Source organism: Heteronotia binoei, chromosome 11 (assembly GCF_032191835.1).
Source record: "Heteronotia binoei isolate CCM8104 ecotype False Entrance Well chromosome 11, APGP_CSIRO_Hbin_v1, whole genome shotgun sequence".
Classification (NCBI taxonomy): Eukaryota; Metazoa; Chordata; class Lepidosauria; order Squamata; family Gekkonidae; genus Heteronotia; species Heteronotia binoei.
This window is the reverse complement of record NC_083233.1, coordinates 11,363,872-11,384,695: the sequence shown is the minus strand read 5'-3', so window position 1 is coordinate 11,384,695 and position 20,824 is coordinate 11,363,872. Positions and strand designations below refer to the sequence as shown.

General features: G+C 47.3%; 1 protein-coding gene across 1 annotated transcript in view; it reads right to left on the bottom strand.

Moving 5' to 3' along the window:
* CAPN6 (calpain 6) overlaps window positions 1-20,049 on the bottom strand; it is a 130,049-nt gene extending 110,000 nt beyond the window's left edge. Inside the window, exons 1-2 of the mRNA XM_060249791.1 lie at window positions 19,620-20,049; window positions 15,154-15,328 (exon numbers count right to left, since the gene is read on the bottom strand). Coding sequence (XP_060105774.1) covers window positions 15,154-15,318 — 165 coding nt within the window. The 5' untranslated portion in view covers window positions 15,319-15,328; window positions 19,620-20,049. The remainder of the gene's footprint in view (window positions 1-15,153; window positions 15,329-19,619) is intronic.
* Between the last annotated feature and the right edge of the window lie 775 nt (window positions 20,050-20,824).

Here is a 20,824-nt window from a genome sequence, read left to right as displayed (position 1 = left end):
ACAGCTTCAAGAGGGGATTTGGATAAATATCTGGAGCAGGGGTCCATGAGTAGCTATTAGCCACAAGGTACAGAAGAGTGGTAAGCTGCAATACTGCAGTCCAAGCTTTGCTCATGACCTGAGTTCGATCCCGGCGGAAGGTGGGTTCAGGTAGCCGGCTCCAGGTTGACTCAGCCTTCCATCCTTCCAAGGTCAGTAAAATGAGTACCCAGATTGTTGGGAGTAAAGTGTAGATGACTGGGGAAGGCAATGGCAAACCACCCCATTAAGAATCTGCTGTGAAAATGTTGTGATGCGATGTCATCCCAGAGTCAGAAATGACTGGTGCTTGCACCTTTACCTTTTTACAGATGGAACACTCTGTCTGGGGCAGTGATGCTCTGTGTTCTTGGTGCTTGGAGGGGGTACAGTGGGAGGGCTTCTGGAGTTTTACCCTTACTGATAGACCTCCTAGTGGCACCTGGGTTTTGGCCACTGTGTGACACAGAGATTGGACTGGATGGGCCATTGGCCTGATCCAACATGGCTTCTCTTATGTTTTTATGTTTCATAATCGCAATCCATCTAGCCTTTGGATATGTTCTGTGACGGAACCAGCCCGATTCTGCCTTCAGACCCGGTCCCGTCAACTCCCTATTGAGTCGCCAACTCCTGGAGGGAGCTATTTCTCCTCCGGCCACTTGGGCTCGCTGCCACCACCTGCTCAGTCTAGGGCTTCAGATTGAGAGGAACAGGACTCCCAATCCCCCTCTCCAGCTATGAGGCCAGGCCTCAAGGTCCTCTGCCACCCTGTACTTGGGTATCACAGAGACCACAGCACTTCTTCGGGGAACCCCTGGAGGATTGGCACCTTATCCAACTGCATGCCTTCCCCCTTCCCCAGGGCCCCCTTCATAAAGCAGCGTGGTCTAAACGGTTGGGATCTATGTGGTACAGAGTTTGACTGCCAGCATTCAAAACAGTAAAAATGTTTAATAAGAAGAGAAAGAAAAACAAAAACAGTTACATGTAAAAGTTTAGCACAGTACCTGATCAGCAACAAGAAGGGCAAATAAAAGGTGGACTTAAACGCATCCTCTCGTCCCTGGTGTAAACTTGGTCTACCTTGTGAATTACTTACTCCGTCTGACTGCCTGGGGTCCTCCTCCTCTTGAGTAGGCCTCTCCCACAGTCAGGAGCCCACAGACTCACAACCTCTCTCTTTGAGGGCCACCTGCGAACTGCCCTTTTCTCGCCTAATTCAAATAAAAAAAACCAAAAGAACTTCCTGCCCCTCTAGGAGGCTTTCCCCCTAGAGTTGCTGGTTTAACTCCAGAAGGGAGGAGGGAACAAGGGGAAGGCTAAAGAACTTTCTGCCCCTCTAGGAGGCTTTCCCCTTAGAGTTGATGGTTTAACTCCGGAAGGGAGGGGGGGTGAAGGGAAGGCTAGGCCACACAGCCTGCCTTGTAGTTTCATGTTCCCCTCCAACTAAGCACCAACATTAACCAAGATGGCGTTTCTCCATATGTTCCAACAGAAATAGACTCAGATCCAAAAAAATATCAGAGTGGGAAACAAAGTAAAGCAAACATATTCTTTAGAGCAGGGGTCCCCAACCCCTGGGCCGTGGACTAGTACCGGTCCATAGCCTATTAGCAACCGGGCTGTGAGTTGTAGAATTATTTCATTATATATTACAATGTAAGAAGAAGACAACATTGGATTTATATCCCACCTTCCACTCTGAATCTCAGGGTCTCAGAGTGGCTTACAATCTCTTTTATCTTTCCCCCCCCACAACAAACACCCTGTGAGGTGGGTGGGGCTGAGAGAGTGCTCACAGAAGCTACCCTTTCAAGGACAATTCTGCAAGAGCTATGGCTGACCCAACGCCATTCCAGCAGCTGCAAGTGGAGGAGTGTGAAATCAAACCCGGTTCTCCCAGATAAGAGTCAGCACACTTAACCACCACACCAATAGAAATAAAATGTACAATTGTATCATCCTGAAACCATCCCACGCCCAGTCTGTGGAACAATTGTCTTCCACAAAACTGGTCCCTTGTGCCAAAAAGGTTGGAGACCACTGCTTTAGAGGAACAATAGTCCCAAGTTTTAACAGAATTCAGACTGTCTGATAACAGAATGACTGTATATTTCCCAACCCTTGTCATATTTAGCTACACCCAAGCAAATAATCAGCACAAATTCCATGTCTCTCTCTCTCTCTCTCTCTCTCTCTCTCTGTGTGTGTGTGTGTGTGAAGTCCTGATGAAGTTCTGGGAAGTTTCAGTCGTAAGCCAAACCATGTCCTCCTGTGGCTTCAGGAGAGCAATTGTGCATCAGGAGTTGGAGCTACAATAACACACTCACCTTACAGTACATTGTGATTTCAGCACATCATAATGGAGTTTTGGGGTGCCCAATTTAAGCAGCAGGCATTTTGCAGTTCTCACATGCCACAGAACAGTGTTTGATGACTGAAGACTGAAGTTCCCTTGAGGCAGTGTTGTCTCAGCACTCTATGCTGTCCTCCCACACTGTTCCCAAAGAAGTCTTCTCGTGCTCAACCCAGCTTGCCAACATTTATTTCAGGTAAAAGATTTCTATCTTGCATGAGGTGGCTAACAAAACAATTAATAATGAAGACTTAAGAAAGAATAAAGTTAAAATGATGCTCTGGTGAAACTTAAACTGGGCTTCTGCAATGTGCTCTCTCTGGGTCTCCCCTTGAAGACTGCTTAGAAACTTCAGCTTGTTCAAAATGCTGCAGTGAGATTGACGACCGTGATGCAAGCTCTCAGGAATATGCCTTGCTAGTTTGCTGGCTATTTGCTTGTAATGATAATTCAGCATGTTGATCATTACTTTTAAAACAGGGGTCCCCACGCTGGTGTCCACGGTTGCCATGGCACCTGCTGACCCCTTTCCTCCTCTCCACCAAGTGTCTTTAGGAAATGGGCAGGTAGCGCTCTCTGGGCTTCATATCCACAGGAAGGCCACTGACAAAGAGTGTCCATACCTCTCCCTCAAGGCTGTTGCTGCTGTGCTCATTCTCCTTGTGCAGGTTGCTCATGGTGGGTGCAAGCAAGGTCCAAAGAGGGCAGGGGTGGGGAGAGAAGCTTGCTCGCATGCTGGTCCTGGCTTTTCAGGCAGGGGCTGGGGGCAGAACTTTGGCACTCTTCCTTCCTTCCTGGGGCAGGCAACATGGGAGATGTGGAGCAGGTGACTGATGTGAGCCAGGGCAGGTGACTGGGCAGAAGCAGGGGGGGGGGGAGATAGAGCCCTCAGTGTGGTGTGCTGATGCAGGTCAAAATGGACAGGGCCAGGTGGGACTTTTGCCCAGCAGGTCTTCTGGCCGGCACTGGAGATCTGGCATTGCAGAATCAGCAGCCAGCGCAACACAAGGAGTTTCACTGCATGACTGCATTGCAGAATCAGCAGCCAGTGCAACACAAGGAGTTTCACTGCATGACTGCAGGCCAGCTGTTTGCACAGAAACACTTTAAACAGTTTTAAAAGGCATCTTGTTAAACAGAGTTTCTGCCTGAAGATTTGCCATCAGAGTTATGGTGCTGCACCCACTCCCTATGTTAGAATTCCAAAGGGCTTGCAAGCTCAAAAAAGCCCAGGGGCCCTGCAGAAAACAGTCAAGTTTCCATAGAAGGAGACTGTGCCTTGGGTGGCCCTGCTTTCAGAGATAAGGCAAGGGACTGCTGGAGTGGGCAACTCAGCATACATTGCTCTTAGGGTATATCGGTGTTATCGCCTTTAATATGATCATGGCTTTTTTGTGGAAAAAGTCCAGCATGAACTCATTTGCATATTTGGCCACACCTCCTGATGCCAAGCCAGCCAGAACTGTGGTCCTGGGCATTCCTGCTCAAAAAAAGCCCTGAATGTGATACCTCTCTTTGTCTTAACCTGGAAACTGCCTTCTGACCCCTCCCCCCTCTCTCTCCCTCCCTCTCTCTGTCCTCTCAGCCGCTTCACATGGCCTTCCATGTCTCTTTATGTCTTTCCTGCAGAGCCAATTCCCTTCTACTTCCTCACGCATGATGCTGGACAAGCTGGCCATTTGTGATGGAGAAAGTCCTCTTTAGATTAGGCTTCTCTCTCTCTCCTTTTGACTGCAACCTGGATGTGAACTGGATCTACTGGAATAAGTGTCAGTTTACCTTTTTTGGCTTATACCTCAGGTGATTTATTTACTGCCCTCAGTATCATGCTTCTATGACTGGGCAAACTCTGCTATGTTAACCAATCATCCCAGTAGTTACCACTATCAACAGGGAACCCTGATTATACATGCATGGAAAAAAATCTACAGATTTCCCTTCTTCAGACAGCATGGCATTGTGGGTGCCAGTACCACAATATGCTTTCAGTACATATGTGCCAAGCTCCTGGTATGTCTGGATGTAACATATGAAAAGGATTTTCGACATGGCATGCCAGCTCATAATGCACAGACCACCCCAGAGCAGCAATTCGTATAGTGATGCAACAGGCAGCCTCTTCCAAGAGCAGGCAGTTCTGTTGTATCTCTGCACTGGGAATGGTGAAATAATCTAAATCAGGGGTGTCAAGCATTCAACTTGAGGGTTGGATCAGGCCTCTGGAGAGCTCCTATCAGGCCTGCGAGCAACTGACTGTCATCTGCTTCCTTCTCCTTTCTCTCGCTTCCTTCTGCATCACAGCTTGCTTTGCCAGGCTTGCTCAACTGCACAGGAGCTACAGCGCAAAGCCTCTGTTTTCTCCATTGGCTGACCAGCACATGAAGCAAGTTATGTACAGAAGCTCACAATTCCCAGCCATTTAATGTTTCCCCCTAGAAGCTTTGACCATGAGATTTCTGTAATGAATGCCAATAAATCAACAGTAGGTTTGCATCTTAGACACATGCATACCTGAACAGCATACTCAAGATTGCTATAGCAGAGATATCGTCTCCAGATTTGGATGCAATAATTCCGAGCAAGAGGTGTCTGTTATTGAAAACTGTTTAATAAACACAATATTGCAAGAGTGCTAATCTTTTAAGCATATTTGTTCTAAGTTTTTAAAAAATATTTATTGTGTTTGTCTCTATAAAGCTTATATCTCTGCTACCCGGCATTATTATTATACACATGGCCTGCCCCGACCAGGTCTCATTTCTGTCAGATCCAACCCTCATAACATAAGAACATAAGAGAAGCCATGTTGGATCAGGCCAATGGCCCATCCAGTCCAACACTCTGTGTCACACAGTGGCCAAAAATTTTATATATACACACACACACTGTGGCTAATAGCCACTGATGGACCTCTGCTCCATATTTTTATCTAAACCCCTCTTGAAGGTGGCTATGCTTGTGGCCTCCACCAGCTCCTGTGGCAGTGAATTCCACATGTTAATCACCCTTTGGGTGAAGAAGTACTTCCTTTTATCCGTTTTAACCTGTCTGCTCAGCAATTTCATCGAATGCCCACGAGTTCTTGTATTGTGAGAAAGGGAGAAAAGTACTTCTTTCTCTACTTTCTCCATCCCATGCATTATCTTGTAAACCTCTATCATGTCACCCCACAGTCGACGTTTCTCCAGGCTAAAGAGCCCCAAGCGTTTCAACCTTTCTTCATAGGAAAAGTGCTCCAGCCCTTTAATCATTCTAGTTGCCCTTTTCTGGACTTTCTCCAATGCTATAATATCCTTTTTGAGGTGCAGCGACCAGAACTGCACACAAATGCGTTCAACATCCCTGATCTAAACCATGCTGAATCAGAAAGACCCAGCTTGTGGGGTGGGCAATTTGGGCTCCCAGAAAACATGACTCTCATGGCAAACAGTGTGCTGTCCTTCTTAAGTTCACCAAGAGGTTAATCATCGGTTTTTGCTTCGTTCCCCTATCCGATGGCCACTCATCTGCATCACTGCTGCACCCTTGCAGCCCTGGTCTTGCTTCCATTTGGAGATGCGGTTGCCAAGGCAACGCAAGGCAGCAGCCTGCCTCTCTGCCACATGCATCTCTGGGCGCTAAGCCAGCATCCTGAGCTCCTGTCACCAGGGGTACATCGAACCCTTTTATGTCCACTCGCTTGTACAGTGTGGAAAGACCCATTGGAGCAGTTGTGGGAAAGCAGCAACACACGCAGGGGATACCGTGGATGACGGAAGATTACGAAAAAAGCTCCTTCGAGCAGCGGCAGAAGGACAGGGTGACCTCTTCTCTCTTTCATTGCGCTGAGCCGTTTACAGTCTTGCGGAGAATTATCGCAGGGCTCTGCAGAATCCCCACACCCACCCACCCCCCAGAAAGGTTAATGAACCCACATCCTGCTAATTGGGAAGTCTAATAATGATTTACAGTTATTTCCCCTGAGCAGCAGCCGACTTGAACAGAGACACGATTGGGGCTGAGGGAGCTTCTGAAGCAGAAGGGGGTAATTTTAGACCAGCGCTTTATTCAGCTGCTGGAGAGCCAGAAAAGGTAATCCCAGCTAGGGTGGACAAGGTCTGTGGGCTTTGGGGGCTGTGGTTACACAGAGGCAGTGTGTGTGTGTGTGTGGGGGGGAGGTTTCAGAAAGGTCTCTTCTGTTTATAAAAAACATCCGCCAAATCACTCCAGTAGAGCTTTCTCTCCCCGAGCTCTTGAAAATATATTTATAGCTGGAACTGACTGGCACTCAGTAGGACGGTTCTCAGCTGCTGGAAAAATGCACCCATATCCAGTTAGTCGATAGAAGGCCGTTTCTTTCCCCCCCTCTCTCTTAAATCCAGCCTGTTTTTTTTTTTTAAAGAGGGTGGCTGTGTTGGTTTGCAGAAGAAGGGCTGAGTTTAGGAGCCCCCGAGAGCCCAACAAGATTTTGGGGGTATGAATTCTCAAGAGCCGAAGCTCCCTTTGGCACATAACAGGGGATTAATGTTCATTAAAGCACCCCCCCCCCACACACACACGCCAACGCAGACACTTCTTTCTCACTACATTCTGTGTCAATGTGATTTTTCTCTCAGTGAAAATCAATAGGTATATATATACCCAAGAACATAAGAAGAGCCCTGCTGAATCAGACCAGCCGTCCAGCTCACACAATGGAGAAACGTCGACTGTGGGGTGACATGATAGAGGTTTACAAGATAATGCATGGGATGGAGAAAGTAGAGAAAGAAGTTCTTTTCTCCCTTTCTCACAATACAAGAACTCGTGGGCATTCAATGAAATTGCTGAGCAGTCAGGTTAAAATGGATAAAAGGAAGTACTTCTTCACCCAAAGGGTGATTAGCATGTGGAATTCACTGCCACAGGAGGTGGTGGCGGCCACAAGCACGGCCACCTTCAAGAGGGGTTTAGATAGAAATATGGAGCACAGGTCCATTGGTGGCTATTAGCCACAGTGTATGTGTGTATATAAAATTTTTTGCCACTGTGTGACACAGAGTGTTGGACTTGATGGGCCGTTGGCCTGATCCAACATGGCTTCTCTTATGTTCTTATGGCCAACCAGTTCCTCTGGAGGGCCAACCGCAGGGCACAGAGGCCGAGGCCTTCCCCTGAGGTTGCCTCCCAGTGTTGGGATTCAGAGGATTAGTGCCTCTCAATGTGGAGGTTCTCCTCAATCCCTATCATAGCCATTGATGGACTTATCCTCCATAAATCGATCCCATCCCCTTTTAAAGCTGCTTATTCCTGCCTTGAGTTGCCTTGGCAACCGCCCCGCCAAATGGAATTCTCTGGCAGTGTCCACATTTTAATCCCTCTCTGCGTAAAGCAGTATTTCCTTTTGTCCGTCCTGAACCCTACGGCCCATCAGTTTCATTGGAAGCCCTCGAGTGCCACAATTTTGGGAGAGGGAGAAAAAAGTCCTCCTTGTCAACTCTCTCCACCCCATGAATAATTTTATAAGCCTCCTCAGTTGCCTCTTTTCTAAACAGACTTGCCTCTTTTCTAAACAGACAAGCCCCAGCCTCTTCAGCCTTTCCTCCCAGGGCAGGTGCTCCAACCCCCTCATCAGCTTGGTTGAGATTCGAATTCAGATTCCTGCGCTCAAGCTTTTATGCCTCCAGTCACTTTCAGTGTTATTTGATTCGCTAGCAAGCTGGAGCCAATGGGAACCTCCTCCCCCATCGCTCAGTGGGTTCTGAAGCACTTCAGTGAGTGGGATTTCCAAGGAGCGAAGGAAGCGATAGAAGAAGAAGAAGAAGAAGAAGAAGAAGAAGAAGAAGAAGAAGAAGAAGAAGAAGAAGAAGAAGAAGAAGAAGAAGAAGAAGAAGAAGAAGAAGAAGAAGAAGATGATGATGATGATGATGATGATGATGATATTGGATTTATATCCCGCCCTCCACTCCGAAGAGTCTCAGAGCGGCTCACAATCTCCTTTACCTTCCTCCCCCACAACAGACACCCTGTGTGGTGGGTGGGGCTGAGAGGGCTCTCACAGCAGCTGCCCTTTCAAGCACAACCTCTGCCAGAGCTATGGCTGACCCAAGGCCATTCCAGCAGGTGCAAGTGGAGGAGTGGGGAATCAAACCCGGTTCTCCCAGATAAGAGTCCGCACACTTAACCACTACACCAAACTGGCTCTCCAAGCGGGCAGCCGTGTTGGTCTGAAGCAGTTGAACAAAGCAGGAGTCAAGTTGCACTTTTAAGACCAACCAATTTTTATTTAGAATTCCTCATCTGACGAAGTGTGCTCAAGATCACACGAAAGCTTACGTTCTAAATAAAAACTGGTTGGTCTTGAAGATGCCACTTGACTCCTGCTTTGTTCAAATACAATAAAATAGATCCAAGAGGGCAGCTGTGTTGGTCTGAAGTAGCAGAACAAAATAGGAGTCGATTGCACCCTTAAGACCAACTTAGTTTTATTCAGAACGTAATCTTTCGTATGCTCTAAGGACACTTCATCAGACGAGGAATCCGGCACAGTGAGCAGAGCCACGCATAGCTGGTAGGCAGTGGCCCAGAATGCAAAATGGTACAAATTTAAGATCCAGTGACAGTGAAGTAAAATTATCTCGTAGGGAGTGGTGTAGAATGCAAAATGGTAAAAAAAAAAAATTAAGATTCAATGACAGAATAGTAAAATTAACAAACTGAGCAAACCTTTGGTCTGAGTAGCATGAGCATGCAAAAGCAACAAAACAGCAATATGTCAAAATGTGAGAGTGTCTGTTAATGACTATATTGTATTAAGCCTGGGTCAAAAGGAAGGTATTTATATCTCAGATTTCCAATTCAACTAACATAAAATAACCTAAAATGAAATGAAATGTTGCCACCTTGCTTATCAGGAACGTGAGCCGATATCTAGGAAGTGTTCTTTGGTGCTGTGGCCTAGGGTGATGACTCATTTGCTTTCCCCTCCAGCCAGCAGGGATATTGGGGAGGGGGCTAGGAGTACAAAACTGGGGGCACACAAGAGTGAGGCCAGATGACAGTAGCCACGTGCCTGTTCTGGCCAAGCGGCTTGTGCCTGCACATTTCTGAATGCCAAAAGTGCCAAATGCGGTATGACAGGGAAACCAAGACAGAGATCTTTGTCTGGTGCCCACAGTGGCTCTCAATAGCCTTGCCAAGCAGTCTGTCAACCACACCGCTGTGTCTGCCTGGGGCTGTCGGGAAGCGGAGGAGGAAAAGCATTGAATGACAGACAAGGAGAGCAGATCTCTTGACTGCAGTCAATACTCCAGTACAGGGAGTGTGGGGTAACTTCCACAATGTTGGGAAATCATTCCTCTCAGATTCCTAGCCGCATTCCCCCCCCCATCCCCCCCATTATCCTTCCTGGCCTCTCCAAGCGCTGAGTGGGAGCTGGCTCAAGAGGATGATAAATAAGATTCTTGAATTCTTTCCAATTCTTCAAAGGCTAACTCTTCATGCCTGAAGAACAGGTATTCAGAGAGGTCCCCCTGTCCCCCTGAGAAAGCCTTTCTGTGTTGTTATACGCTGCCGTGAGCAGTTCACAGGTAAACATATGGAGCAAAGGTCCATCAGTGGCTATTAACCATAAGGCAGAGATGGAAAAACTCTGTCTGGGCTAGTGATGCTCTGTGTTCGTGGTGCTTGGGGGGCAACAGTGTGAGGGTTTCTGGCATTCTGACCCTGTTGGTGGACCTTTCGATGGCACCCGGGTTTCAGGCACTGTGTGACACAAAGTGTTGGACTGGATGGGCCACTGGCCTGATCCCGTATGTCTTCTCTTATGTTCTTATCCTGCAGTTTTATTTCTCTCCGGACCAGGGAGCACAGAATGGTTACATTAAAAGATTGGTGTTGTTTACATATAAAGTTGTTAAGAGAAATTTCTCTTCATTCCTCTTTACTCAGTTTCTCCCTGAAATCTGATAATCCATTTGTTTTCATCTTTTAGGAGTCTGGAGTCACTTTCTAATCCATCCTGTTTTGATGAAGGAGAAATCCAAAGAGAGGAGGGGCAAGAAGGGACATCCTGCAAAATTGCAGAATTGCATTCTGTAGATGCACAGGAGCAGATAATGTCTTCCCAAACCTTCCTGCCCTATTGCTAAAACACCCCACTCCCCCAGGCCTCAGATTCAGCAGGAGCTCACCGGAGCACAGCTCCTGAATCTTTTGGAGGGTTCCCCCTCTTCCTCCCCATCTGCCTTGTCCATTGAATAGTAGGTGCAGCTGCATAACAATCCCTGCGTTAGGAGAGCCAGCAGCCAACCAGACTCCAGGGGCTTTGTCACACCCCCAGCAGCCCTCATTAACCCCTGGAGAAGCCCGGGCCACTCTTTCTCCACTTCTTATGTTATTTTGGGTAAAAGGTGGCTTCCTGGCCTTTTGGGGGGGGGGTGGCCAAAGAGAGCCCCAGGTGAGCGAGGCCTGCTTGGGCTGGCTAAATCTCTAGCCAGTCCAATCAGGCCTCGCTTGCCCAGGGCTCTCCTTTCTTGCATCGGGTTGCTTTTGGCTGGGGGGGGGCGGCATATGCTAATGAGCTCCGCCACCTATTTTTCTACAAAACGACCCCCGCCACCCCCTAATATGAAACGTAAAACAATTACAAGGGCTGAAGTTACAAAAGGGTGCACTGATTTCTCTTCAGAGAAAAATGGAAGCAAAACCCCTTTAAAAAGGGGGGGGGGAATAAGAAGAATCAAAGGCTGTATCTCAAAGAGTCAGAAAAGGAAACTCTCTTTTACATAACAGCAGTGTTACAGACATAGGAGCAGAGCCTAATGGGAACAAATGGGCTGCTATAGCAGCCAGGTAGCAGAATTGCTGATCCTGCACCAGTGTTGGAAGGACAGAGACTGCCATAGGCAGATTCTCTTTCAGCTAAATGAAGGCCCAAATTCTCCCTTCCCTCTGTTGGAGTTGAAACAAACAGCTTCTCTGCACCTCCCACTGACCAGATGGTATTACTTCCCGAAATCTAGTGGCAAACACCCCCGCTTGTTAATGTTCTTTTGTCAAGTCTGTCTAATGTGTCTTGATCCCGCCCTTCCTCCGTGGAACTCACAGCAGCTCAGACGGCTTCCCTGCATATTTTATCTTCACGACAACCCTGAGAGGAAGGCTAGGCTGAGAAAGAGCGAACAGCCCAAGGTCACTCAACAAGCATCCTGTCTCTGGGACCAAACTTGTAACTTGCCTGTCATTTCCATCCTGGTTCCAACTCCTAATACGATCTCGTGAGTCTTGAAGAGACCTCCTGCTTTTACAACAGATCTCCAGCTGGCAGAGATCAGCTTCCCTGGAGAAAATGGCTGCTTGGAAGGGTGGATTTTATGGCCTTGTACCTTGTTGAGTGAGTCTCCTCCCCTCCCCAAACTCCACCCTCTCTCAGCTCCACCCCCAAAGTCTCCAGGTATTTTCCAACCCAGACCTGGCAACCCTATCTGAGGAATTCCAGTTCTAGGGTTGCCTCGGCCTGCTCCAGGGTCATCAGAAATGTCTGCTGGGCACCCCATTATTCCCTATGGAGATCGATTCCCATAGGGTATAATGGAGAATTGATCCACGGGTATCTGGGGCTCTGGAGGGGGGTGGATTTTGAACTAGAGGCACCAAATTTTCAGCATCGTATCCAGTGCCTCTTCCCCAAATACCCTCCAAGTTTCAAAAAGATTGGACCAGGGGGTCCAATTTTATGAGCCCCCAAAGAAGGTGCCCCTATCCTTCATTATTTCCAATGGAGGGAAGGCATTTAGAAGATGTGAGGTCCCTTTAAATGTGATGGCCAGAACTCCCTTTGGAGTTGAATTATGCTTGTCACAACCTTGCTCCATCCCAGTGTCTCCTGGCTCTACTCCCAAAGTCCCCAGATATTTCTTGAATTGGACTTGGCAACCCTACCCAGTTCGCATTTCCAACCTGCTACGTAACTGGCCTGTGGCGCAGAGCACTAAAGCTGCAATACTGCAGTCAGAGCCCTCTGCTCACGACCTGAGTTCGATCCCAGCGGAAGCTGGTTTCAGGTAGCCGGCTCCAGGTTGACTCAGCCTTCCATCCTTCCTTCCGAGGTCGGTCAAATGAGTACCCAGGTTGCTGGGGGGAAAGTATAGATGACTGGGGAAGGCAATGGCAAGCCACCCCGTAAAAAGTCTGCCGTGAAAACGTTGTGAAAGCAACGTCACCCCAGAGTCTGAAACGACTGGTGCTTGCTCGCACAGGGGACTACCTTTACCTACCTTTTATGTAACTGGCTGGCTGATCTTCAATGAAGATGCCACCAGTTCTGCTCCCCACCATAGACGCTGCTGCATGTTTCAGAAGGAGGGAGTCACGCAAAGCAATCCTAAGCAAGCTGCTGACTTCAGACAACTTGGAAGGGCATGACTGGAGTGAAGAAGATCTCAGATTCTTCTTGCTTTCATTGGCTTGCAAAAATTTGAACGTATGTTCCCCAAATTAGATTTTTTTTTTCAGTATTCCCCATTATGGGGAATTCAAGGGGGTGTGTGTTTTTGGGTGGTGGTAGGGAGTTTGGTAACCTGAGGATGAATCTGCTGTTTGCAGGAGATATACCAGATGGTTGGGGGCAGGATTAAAACATTATTAAGCTTGGTTCCTTCATAGGGTTGCCAGGCCTCCTGATAAAGGGGGAGACTTCCCGTTCATTGGCCACTGGTGGGGACTGAAGCACTGGCAGGAGGAAAGAGGGGGAGCAGCAGTGTGTGTTGGCATCACACACCATCAAATTCTTGCAATTCCTAGATGGTCCATGACATCACTTCCTGTTTTTAGCAGAAATGATATCAGTGCAGTGCCAGTCCCGCCAGATGGCTCCCATGGCTTGCCAGCTGTGGTGTGGCAGCCTGAGAAAGCTGGGCCTCAGCTCTGTTCCAAACACTTGCTGTAAACTTACAATAGGAAGCAAGATGTAGTTTATTTGTTTGCTTTATTTATGGCCTAACTTTCACCCCAATATTCTTCTCCCCTCCCCATTTTGTCCTCACAACAGCCCTGTGGGGTAGGTGAGTCTCAGAGTATGTGACTGGCCCCAGGTCACCCTGCAAGTTTCTGTGGCAGAGTAGGGATTTGAACTTGGTTCTCCCAGATCCTAGCCTGACACTGTAACTGCTATACCACACTGTCTCTCAAGTTATTGAATTTAGTGGGCTGAAGTTTAAGGGGATTTTTGCTTTAAAATTAATCAACAAGGGGTTTTTTTGTTTAAGGCATACCCTGGAATCCAGCTTCCGAATGAATATCAAGAAGCATTTAGAACTCAAAAAGCTGAACTCAGGAATCTTAGAAATCTGGCCAAGGAGCTTAAGACTGTGGGAGCTTAAATCTCTCCAAACCTTCGTTTCACCTGTTGAACGCCATGTGTGAATTGTACCTCACCTTTAGGCCTCATTTAACCAGGTTTGAATACTGGACTTGAATAATTGGTATATTTCATATTTCTCCTCTCTGCTTGTATACAAGAATGCATACTTTTCAACTTTTAATTTTTAACTTTTGTTTTGTATTTTTTCTTCTGTACATGGATGGTCTAATGGCCGTAATAAATATCACTGACTGACTGACTGACTGACCTCATTGAATATGTTAAAATTTTGTCCCACCCTTCCTGAAAAGAGTGCAGGTAGCCATAACCCCCTCACATTTGATCCTCACAACAACCCAGTGAGGTAATTCAGGCCGAGAGAAACGGACTGGCCCAAGGTCACCTTCTGCTCCTCGTGGCAGAGCGGGGATTTGAACCCAGGTCACTCTGACAAAGGCCCAACACTGCATCTAGTTTTAGAGAAAAAGGCAACATTTTTAAAAAGGCCAGGGTAGATTCAGCACTGCCCAAAACCTCGTCTTTCGGCACACTGGAAGTTAAGTTGCGCAAGAAAGTGTCTTGCAAGAGACTCTGCTGTGATTTGTTTTGTATACATCACCATGGCTAGAGCAGACGCAGAAGAGGCGCATGATAGTCACTCCCTTTGAGCCTCAGGCTTGCCTGTCTAGGATATATAGCCACAAAACAGCTCATAACACTGTTAGTCAAGCCTATTTTGCTTTCCTTTCTTCTGCTTTCTCAGCTCCATTAAAACCCTTTTCAGAGGAGAAAGAAGAAGAAGAATTGCAGATTTATACCCTGCCCTTCTCTCTGAATCAGAGACTCACGGCAGCTTACAATCTCCCATACCTTCTCCCCCCACAACAGACACCCTGTGAGGTGGGGGATGGAGCTAAGAGAGCTCTCCCAGCAGCTGCCCTTTCAAGGACAACCTCTGCCAGAGCTATGGCTGACCCAAGGCCATTCCAGCAGCTTCAAGTGGAGGAGTGGAGAATCAAACCCGGTTCTCCCAGGTAAGAATCCGCGCACTTAACCACTACACCAAACCGGCTCTGATGATGATCTGCAAAATCATCATCATCATCATCCAAGGAAGGAGAGCCCACCACCTCCTGAGGAAGCCTGTCCCACTGAGGAGCTGCTCTGTCAAGAAGCACCCCCCCCCCCAAAAAAAAGCCATGTGGATTACTCTTCAAAGGCCAACCTCAGCAACTCTGCCTTGCATGCCCTGCAGGAACGAAATAAGCCCAGCAGAGTAGAGATTGCTACGCAGAGGCAGGCAAAGGCAGGTCACCTCTGAATATCTCTCACCTTGAAATCCCAACAGGGTTCCCCAAAGCCAGCTGTGATTTGATGGCACTTTCCCACCACCAAACCCCTGTTAAAGAACGAGACGCAAAGATTAGTCTACTATCCCTGCAGGCAACATGTTTACCTTTGGGCGTTTCCATTCTACTTTCCTGGGCGGGGGGCCGCTGTAGAAAAGAGATGCGTCAGAAGCTGGAAATTCGGGGTCTTCAAAGAGTTTCTTTTGTTCAATGCATTGTAGCTTAAGTTCTCGATACTTCTGATCTTTGAAGGGCTTCGCTGAGGAATGCATGCCGCTCCGTCTGAGCAAGAGGAAGAGATTCGAATAAGGCCATTTATTTACTACCCTGTCGATATGATGCGAAAGCAAGAAGCCAGTTCAGAGCGAGACTTTTAGATTCTTAAGAACGACGGTACAAAAGGGAATGCTGTTGCCCTCTTATTCGAATACATAACCTGTCCCAGTTCTATTGTTTGCTGTGTTTTTAAATAATCTAACAATGTTTTAATTATTAAACACATTAAGTCTATTTACTTTTCTATTTATGCTTCCGCAAGTCGCCGATCTCCTTTTTCATAATAACGTGTGGAATTTAGGAGATTAATTCTGCTGTTGCAACTTTGCATTAGAACAATTCTTTGGGGGAGGGAAGTAATAAACTGAAAAAAGGAGAAATTTTCCACTGCCTCTTAGCGTTAGGATCTCAAGTCTACTTCATATGGGTTAGGGATAGTAATGATATAAACAGACATTGTTACCGTATGTTATTAATAAAATTGTTTAAAACCAGGATCTCAAGTCTACTTCCATCAATAAATATTAAAACAAGATAACTACCTAATAGACACAAATATAAAGTCCGTTTAAAGACCTGGAAATAATAATCCAATAATAAAACCAGTATTAAATAAACTTTTGTTGTATTTTGAGAGCGAGCGCAGGAGGAGGGGGGAACCGAACCTGGTTCTCCAGATTAGAGTCTACCACTCTTAACCACGACACCACACTGGCTCTCAGAGGATCTTCTCAGTTGTGGTACCAAAACTCTGGAGCTCCTTCCTCTGAGTGACTAGTCTGTGTCAGACGGGTCCAGGAGACCCAAACGTCAATCCCTTCCCACGTCATTTACCGGGTGCCCTAAACCACTCTCTCTTTCTGTGCCTGTCTTATGTTATAAGGCCACGTTAGCCTATGTTATAGGATTGGTGATCATTCCAACATAATGGATGTGACGCATCTGGAACAATGAGAACTGCTGTATAAATGCTGCAACGGTAGTAGTATCAATTACTTGATTGAATTTATACCCTGCCTTTCTTTCCGGTGGGGACCCAGAACAGCTAACATCATTCTCCTCTCTTCCATTTTATCCTCACAACAACCCTGTCAGGTAGGCCAGGCCAAGGAAACCGCTCATCTGAAGTCACTTCTTATTCAAGTGTTTGTTTTGTTTCTTTGAAACCTGCTCACTCATCTGGCTGAATGGGCCACATTTTGTGATCTCCCAGAAACTCAGCAAGCCTCTCTGTCTCTGTCTCGCTCTCAGTTTGGTGTAGTGGTTAAGTGTGCGGACTCTTATCTGGGAGAACCAGGTTTGATTCCCCACTCCTTCACTTGCAGCTGCTGGAATGGCCTTGGGTCAGCCATAGCTCTGGCAGGGGTTGTCCTTGAAAGGGCAGCTGCTGGGAGAGCCCTCTCAGCCCCGCCCACCTCACAGGGTGTCTGTTGTGGGGGGTCTGGGGAGATAAGGGAGATTGTGAGTCGCTCTGAAACTCTGAGATTCAGAGTGAAGGACGGGATATAAACCCAATATCTTCTTCTTCATCATCTTCTTCTCTCTCACTTTTGCTGCATGCAAAGTATATGGGAAGGTTTTGCATCAAGCCCAGGGCTGTAGTCAGGCTGGGGCAGTGGGGAGCCCCCCCTCGGGCTCCAGAGTCACCATTCAGCAGCCTGCCTTGAACCTGGATCACAACAGCGGCACTCCAGAGCACGTACCCCTTCCTCCTCCTGTGCCGTTGCCCCCGATATACTGACAACGTTCCTTACCCTTTCTGCACTCATCTGGGCAGCTAATAGAGTTATAAAAAGCATATCATAACGACATATCTTAAAAACTACTAAAACCAAGCAAAAGCATATCATTAGGATAACACACATACAAAAAGAGGAAAACAGTAAATGAAAGCACAGGGCAGAAAGGAGGGATCACTGAACATAAGAACATAAGAACATAAGAGAAGCCATGTTAGATCAGGCCAATGGCCCATCCAGTCCAACATTCTGTGTCACACAGCGGCCAAATGTATATATATATATATATATATACACACACACTGAAGGAATCGTCTGCTGAAACAGAAACATCTTCACCCGCTGGCAGGAGACAGCAACAGAAGGGGACAGGCTAGTCTCTCAGGGGAAGGAGTTCCAGAGTTTGGTACCACAACTGAGAAGATCCTCTGAGAGCCGCTGTGGTGTAGTGGTTAAGAGAGCCGGACTCTAATCTAGAGAACCCGGTTTGATTCCCCACTCCTCCTTCACATGCAGCTAGCTGGGTCAGTCAGACGTTCTCGCAGAGCTGTTCTCTCGAGCAGTTCTCTCAGAGTTCTCTCAGCCCCACCTACCTCACAGGGTGTCTGTTGTGGGGAGGGGAAGGGAAGGAGATTGTAAGCTGCTCTGAGATTCTGAGTGAAGGGCAAGGTATAAATCCAACTCCTCCTCTTCCTCCAACTCCTCCTCCTCCTCTCCCAGGATGCCACTCACTTAATCTTAGAAGGGGAGGGCACCTGCAGCAGGGCCTCAGAAGGTGACTGCGGTGGTCAGTTGGTTTGTAGGTGGTCCTTCAGGCATGCTGGCCCAAAGCCAAGTCAGACTTTAAAGGTCAACAGCAGCACCATGAATACTGTCTGGAAACAAACTGGAAGCCGTGTGGATGGGTCAAGGTTGGAGTAATATGGCCCCTGTAACCAATTGGGTACCTTAAGTGACCACTGGCTTGTCCAACTGATCCATTCCTGACTTTTCTTTATTGTCTTTTCTTCTCATAAGGCCAAAAGTGGTTGACATCATTCTCCTTTCCTCCCGATGAGAACCCTAGGAGATGGGTTGGGCTGAGATTGGGTGACTGACCTCTAAGGTTCCCCAGCAAACTTTCATGAATATTCAAACCTGAGTCCCTTAGATCCTAGTCTGACCAGGACACCACACTGGATCTCACCCTTATTAGATTTTCTAAAAATCCTCCTTTAGCTAATATATGATTATGAACACCGTAGAGTAACTTCAGCATCATAAGATGGGAAAGATTTAAAGAAGGTCTTACTTATCTGAAGAAGTTTATTGTAACTGAAAACTGCAGAACTACAAAAACATGTATTCCCCAACTTACTTTTGGTGGTGAGGTTCTACATGCTTCTCTTTTTTGAACCGTGGACTCCTTTTAAGCCCTCCTAGGTACTCGAAAGGCTGTCATATAGAGGATGGTGGGGAGTTGTTTTCTGTGGCCCCGAAAAACAGGACCAGAACCAATGGGTTGAAATTAAATCAAAAGAGTTTCCGGCTCAACATTAGGAAGAACTTCCTGACCATTAGAGCGATTCCTCAGTGGAACAGGCTTCCTCGGGAAGTGGTGGGCTCTCCTTCCTTGGAGGTTTTTACAGAAGCTAGATGGCCATCTGACAGCAATGAAGTTCCTGTGAATTTAGGGGGAGGTGTTTGTGAGTTTCCTGCATTGTGCAAGGGGTTGGACTAGATGACGCTGGAGGTCCCTTCCAACTCTATGATTCTATTAGGAAGAACTTCCTGACCATTAGAACAATTCCTCAGTGGAACAGGCTTCCTCGGGCGGTGGTGGGCTCTCCTTCCTTGGAGGTTTTTACAGAAGCTAGATGGCCATCTGACAGCAATGAGGATCCTGTGACTTTAGGGGGAGGTGTTTGTGAGTTTCCTGCATTGTGCAGGGGGTTGGACTAGATGACCCTGGGGGTCCCTTCCAACTCTATGATTCTATGACTTTGCCTAGTGAGAAAGGCTGGCTATGCCCCTTTCGAGACTCTGGCAGCACTCACTATGTGGCTGTTGGTTGCATTTGGATTGGCGAGCCGCAAGTTGGGCATCGTGCTGAATAATCTAATATGGGGCATAAGGAAAGTGCTCCACAAACACATGCAGTTAGCAGACAATATTTGTAGATGGTCATAAATGCAGGATTTTCCAGCTTTCACGATCTAGAAAGCTGGAAATGGCTGTAAGATTTCCAAAAAGAGCCTCCCACCCTCCGATACCACCTGTGACTCTTTCCAGTGCAGCCTGCAGAACTGAACAGAGTTGACGTAAAGATAGACTTTGCCCAGGATCAGTGCCCACGTGATGGCGCTTCCACTGGAAATCTTTTTAAACTCCCCGAGTGCGCACAGCACCGAATCCTTAAAAACGTGCACGGTGCAATTTAATCCATTTTGCTGCTGCCAGAAAAGGCTGACTTCATTCATCAACCCCATAAGCATCTCGGCTCTTTCACTGTTGTGTTTTGGACAGGGAAAAATTAATGAATGAATACTGCAAAAGCGATCCTTGTAATTTGCTCTTACCTGGATTATCCTGATTCCTCTGGAGGGGGTGGGGGGGTGTCTTCCCAAGCTGTCATGCAATTGCAGGCACTGAAAGTCCTAAATCAATACTGCAAACAAACCACAACTTGGCTTTATTAACCTGCAAACTCTTTGGACTGTACCAAAATGCAGTCATCGGCGGGGAGGTTTATACAATAACTTTGCTCTTCTCTCCCCCTCCACAAATTCGGCTTGCGGTAATTTCATTATGAGTCTCGCGGGACAAGAGAACCACATCTGGAAGGAGACACTGGTGCTTTCTTTTGGCTGATTCCTGGAGCACGTCTGACAAAGAGCTTTCCTGCTCACATCCTGTTGCTTAAAAATAAATAACTAAGGAGAATACTAGAAAGGAGGGCTCGTCTGTGGGATTTTTGGCATTCCTTTCCTATAGGCAGGGCTGGGGTTGGTAACAGCATGACAGCCGGCTTGTAAGCACAGAGTTCTAACTTTAGCCTTTCTCCTGGTTAAAACAACAACAAAAACTGCTAGCCTGGTACTCCCTTTCTTTTGGCACTGTTCTTTTGCACAATGGCTCCATTGTGAGATTAAACCTCCTAGCAAAGGCAATCTTTCAGGATTCAGGAATCAATGGCCCTTCGCTTCAGACTACGCGGAGGCCCCTGTGAACTTCGGCAAGCAACGCAGAACCAGCAGCAATTTGCTGTAGGGGTCCAGGGACAGGGCTGGGGACCCCTTTGTGAGGACAGAGAGGCTTTAGGTGGACCAGCGTGATCCTATTTTTGGTCCGGATGGCATGCAACGACAAGAGCGGTTATCAAGTTCCAAACTGGCAAGACGCAAAAAGGAGCACAGGGTGAAAGGAACGCAGGGCTTGAGCCAAAAGGCCACATTGTGTGGAGCAGAGCGAAGCTCTGTGATATTCAGTGGGTCTTCCCGCCAGGAAATTCTCCTTAGGACTGCTGCCTTCCTTGCCTTGCCTGCCTTCTCAGCAGAACTTGCAAGGCCTCCAGATAAAGATTCCACCCACCCCTACGCATGGCCCTGATCCAAACGAAATGCCACCCAAACCCAATCTCTTGGCTTGCTGACACCCTGATTTTGTAGCCATTAAAGGATCGGTGTCTTAGATATAATTCATCAGAAAGTGGTCTCGAAATTGGCTACCGACTTCATAGAATCATACCGTTGGAAGGGATCCCCAGGGTTATCTAGTCCAACCC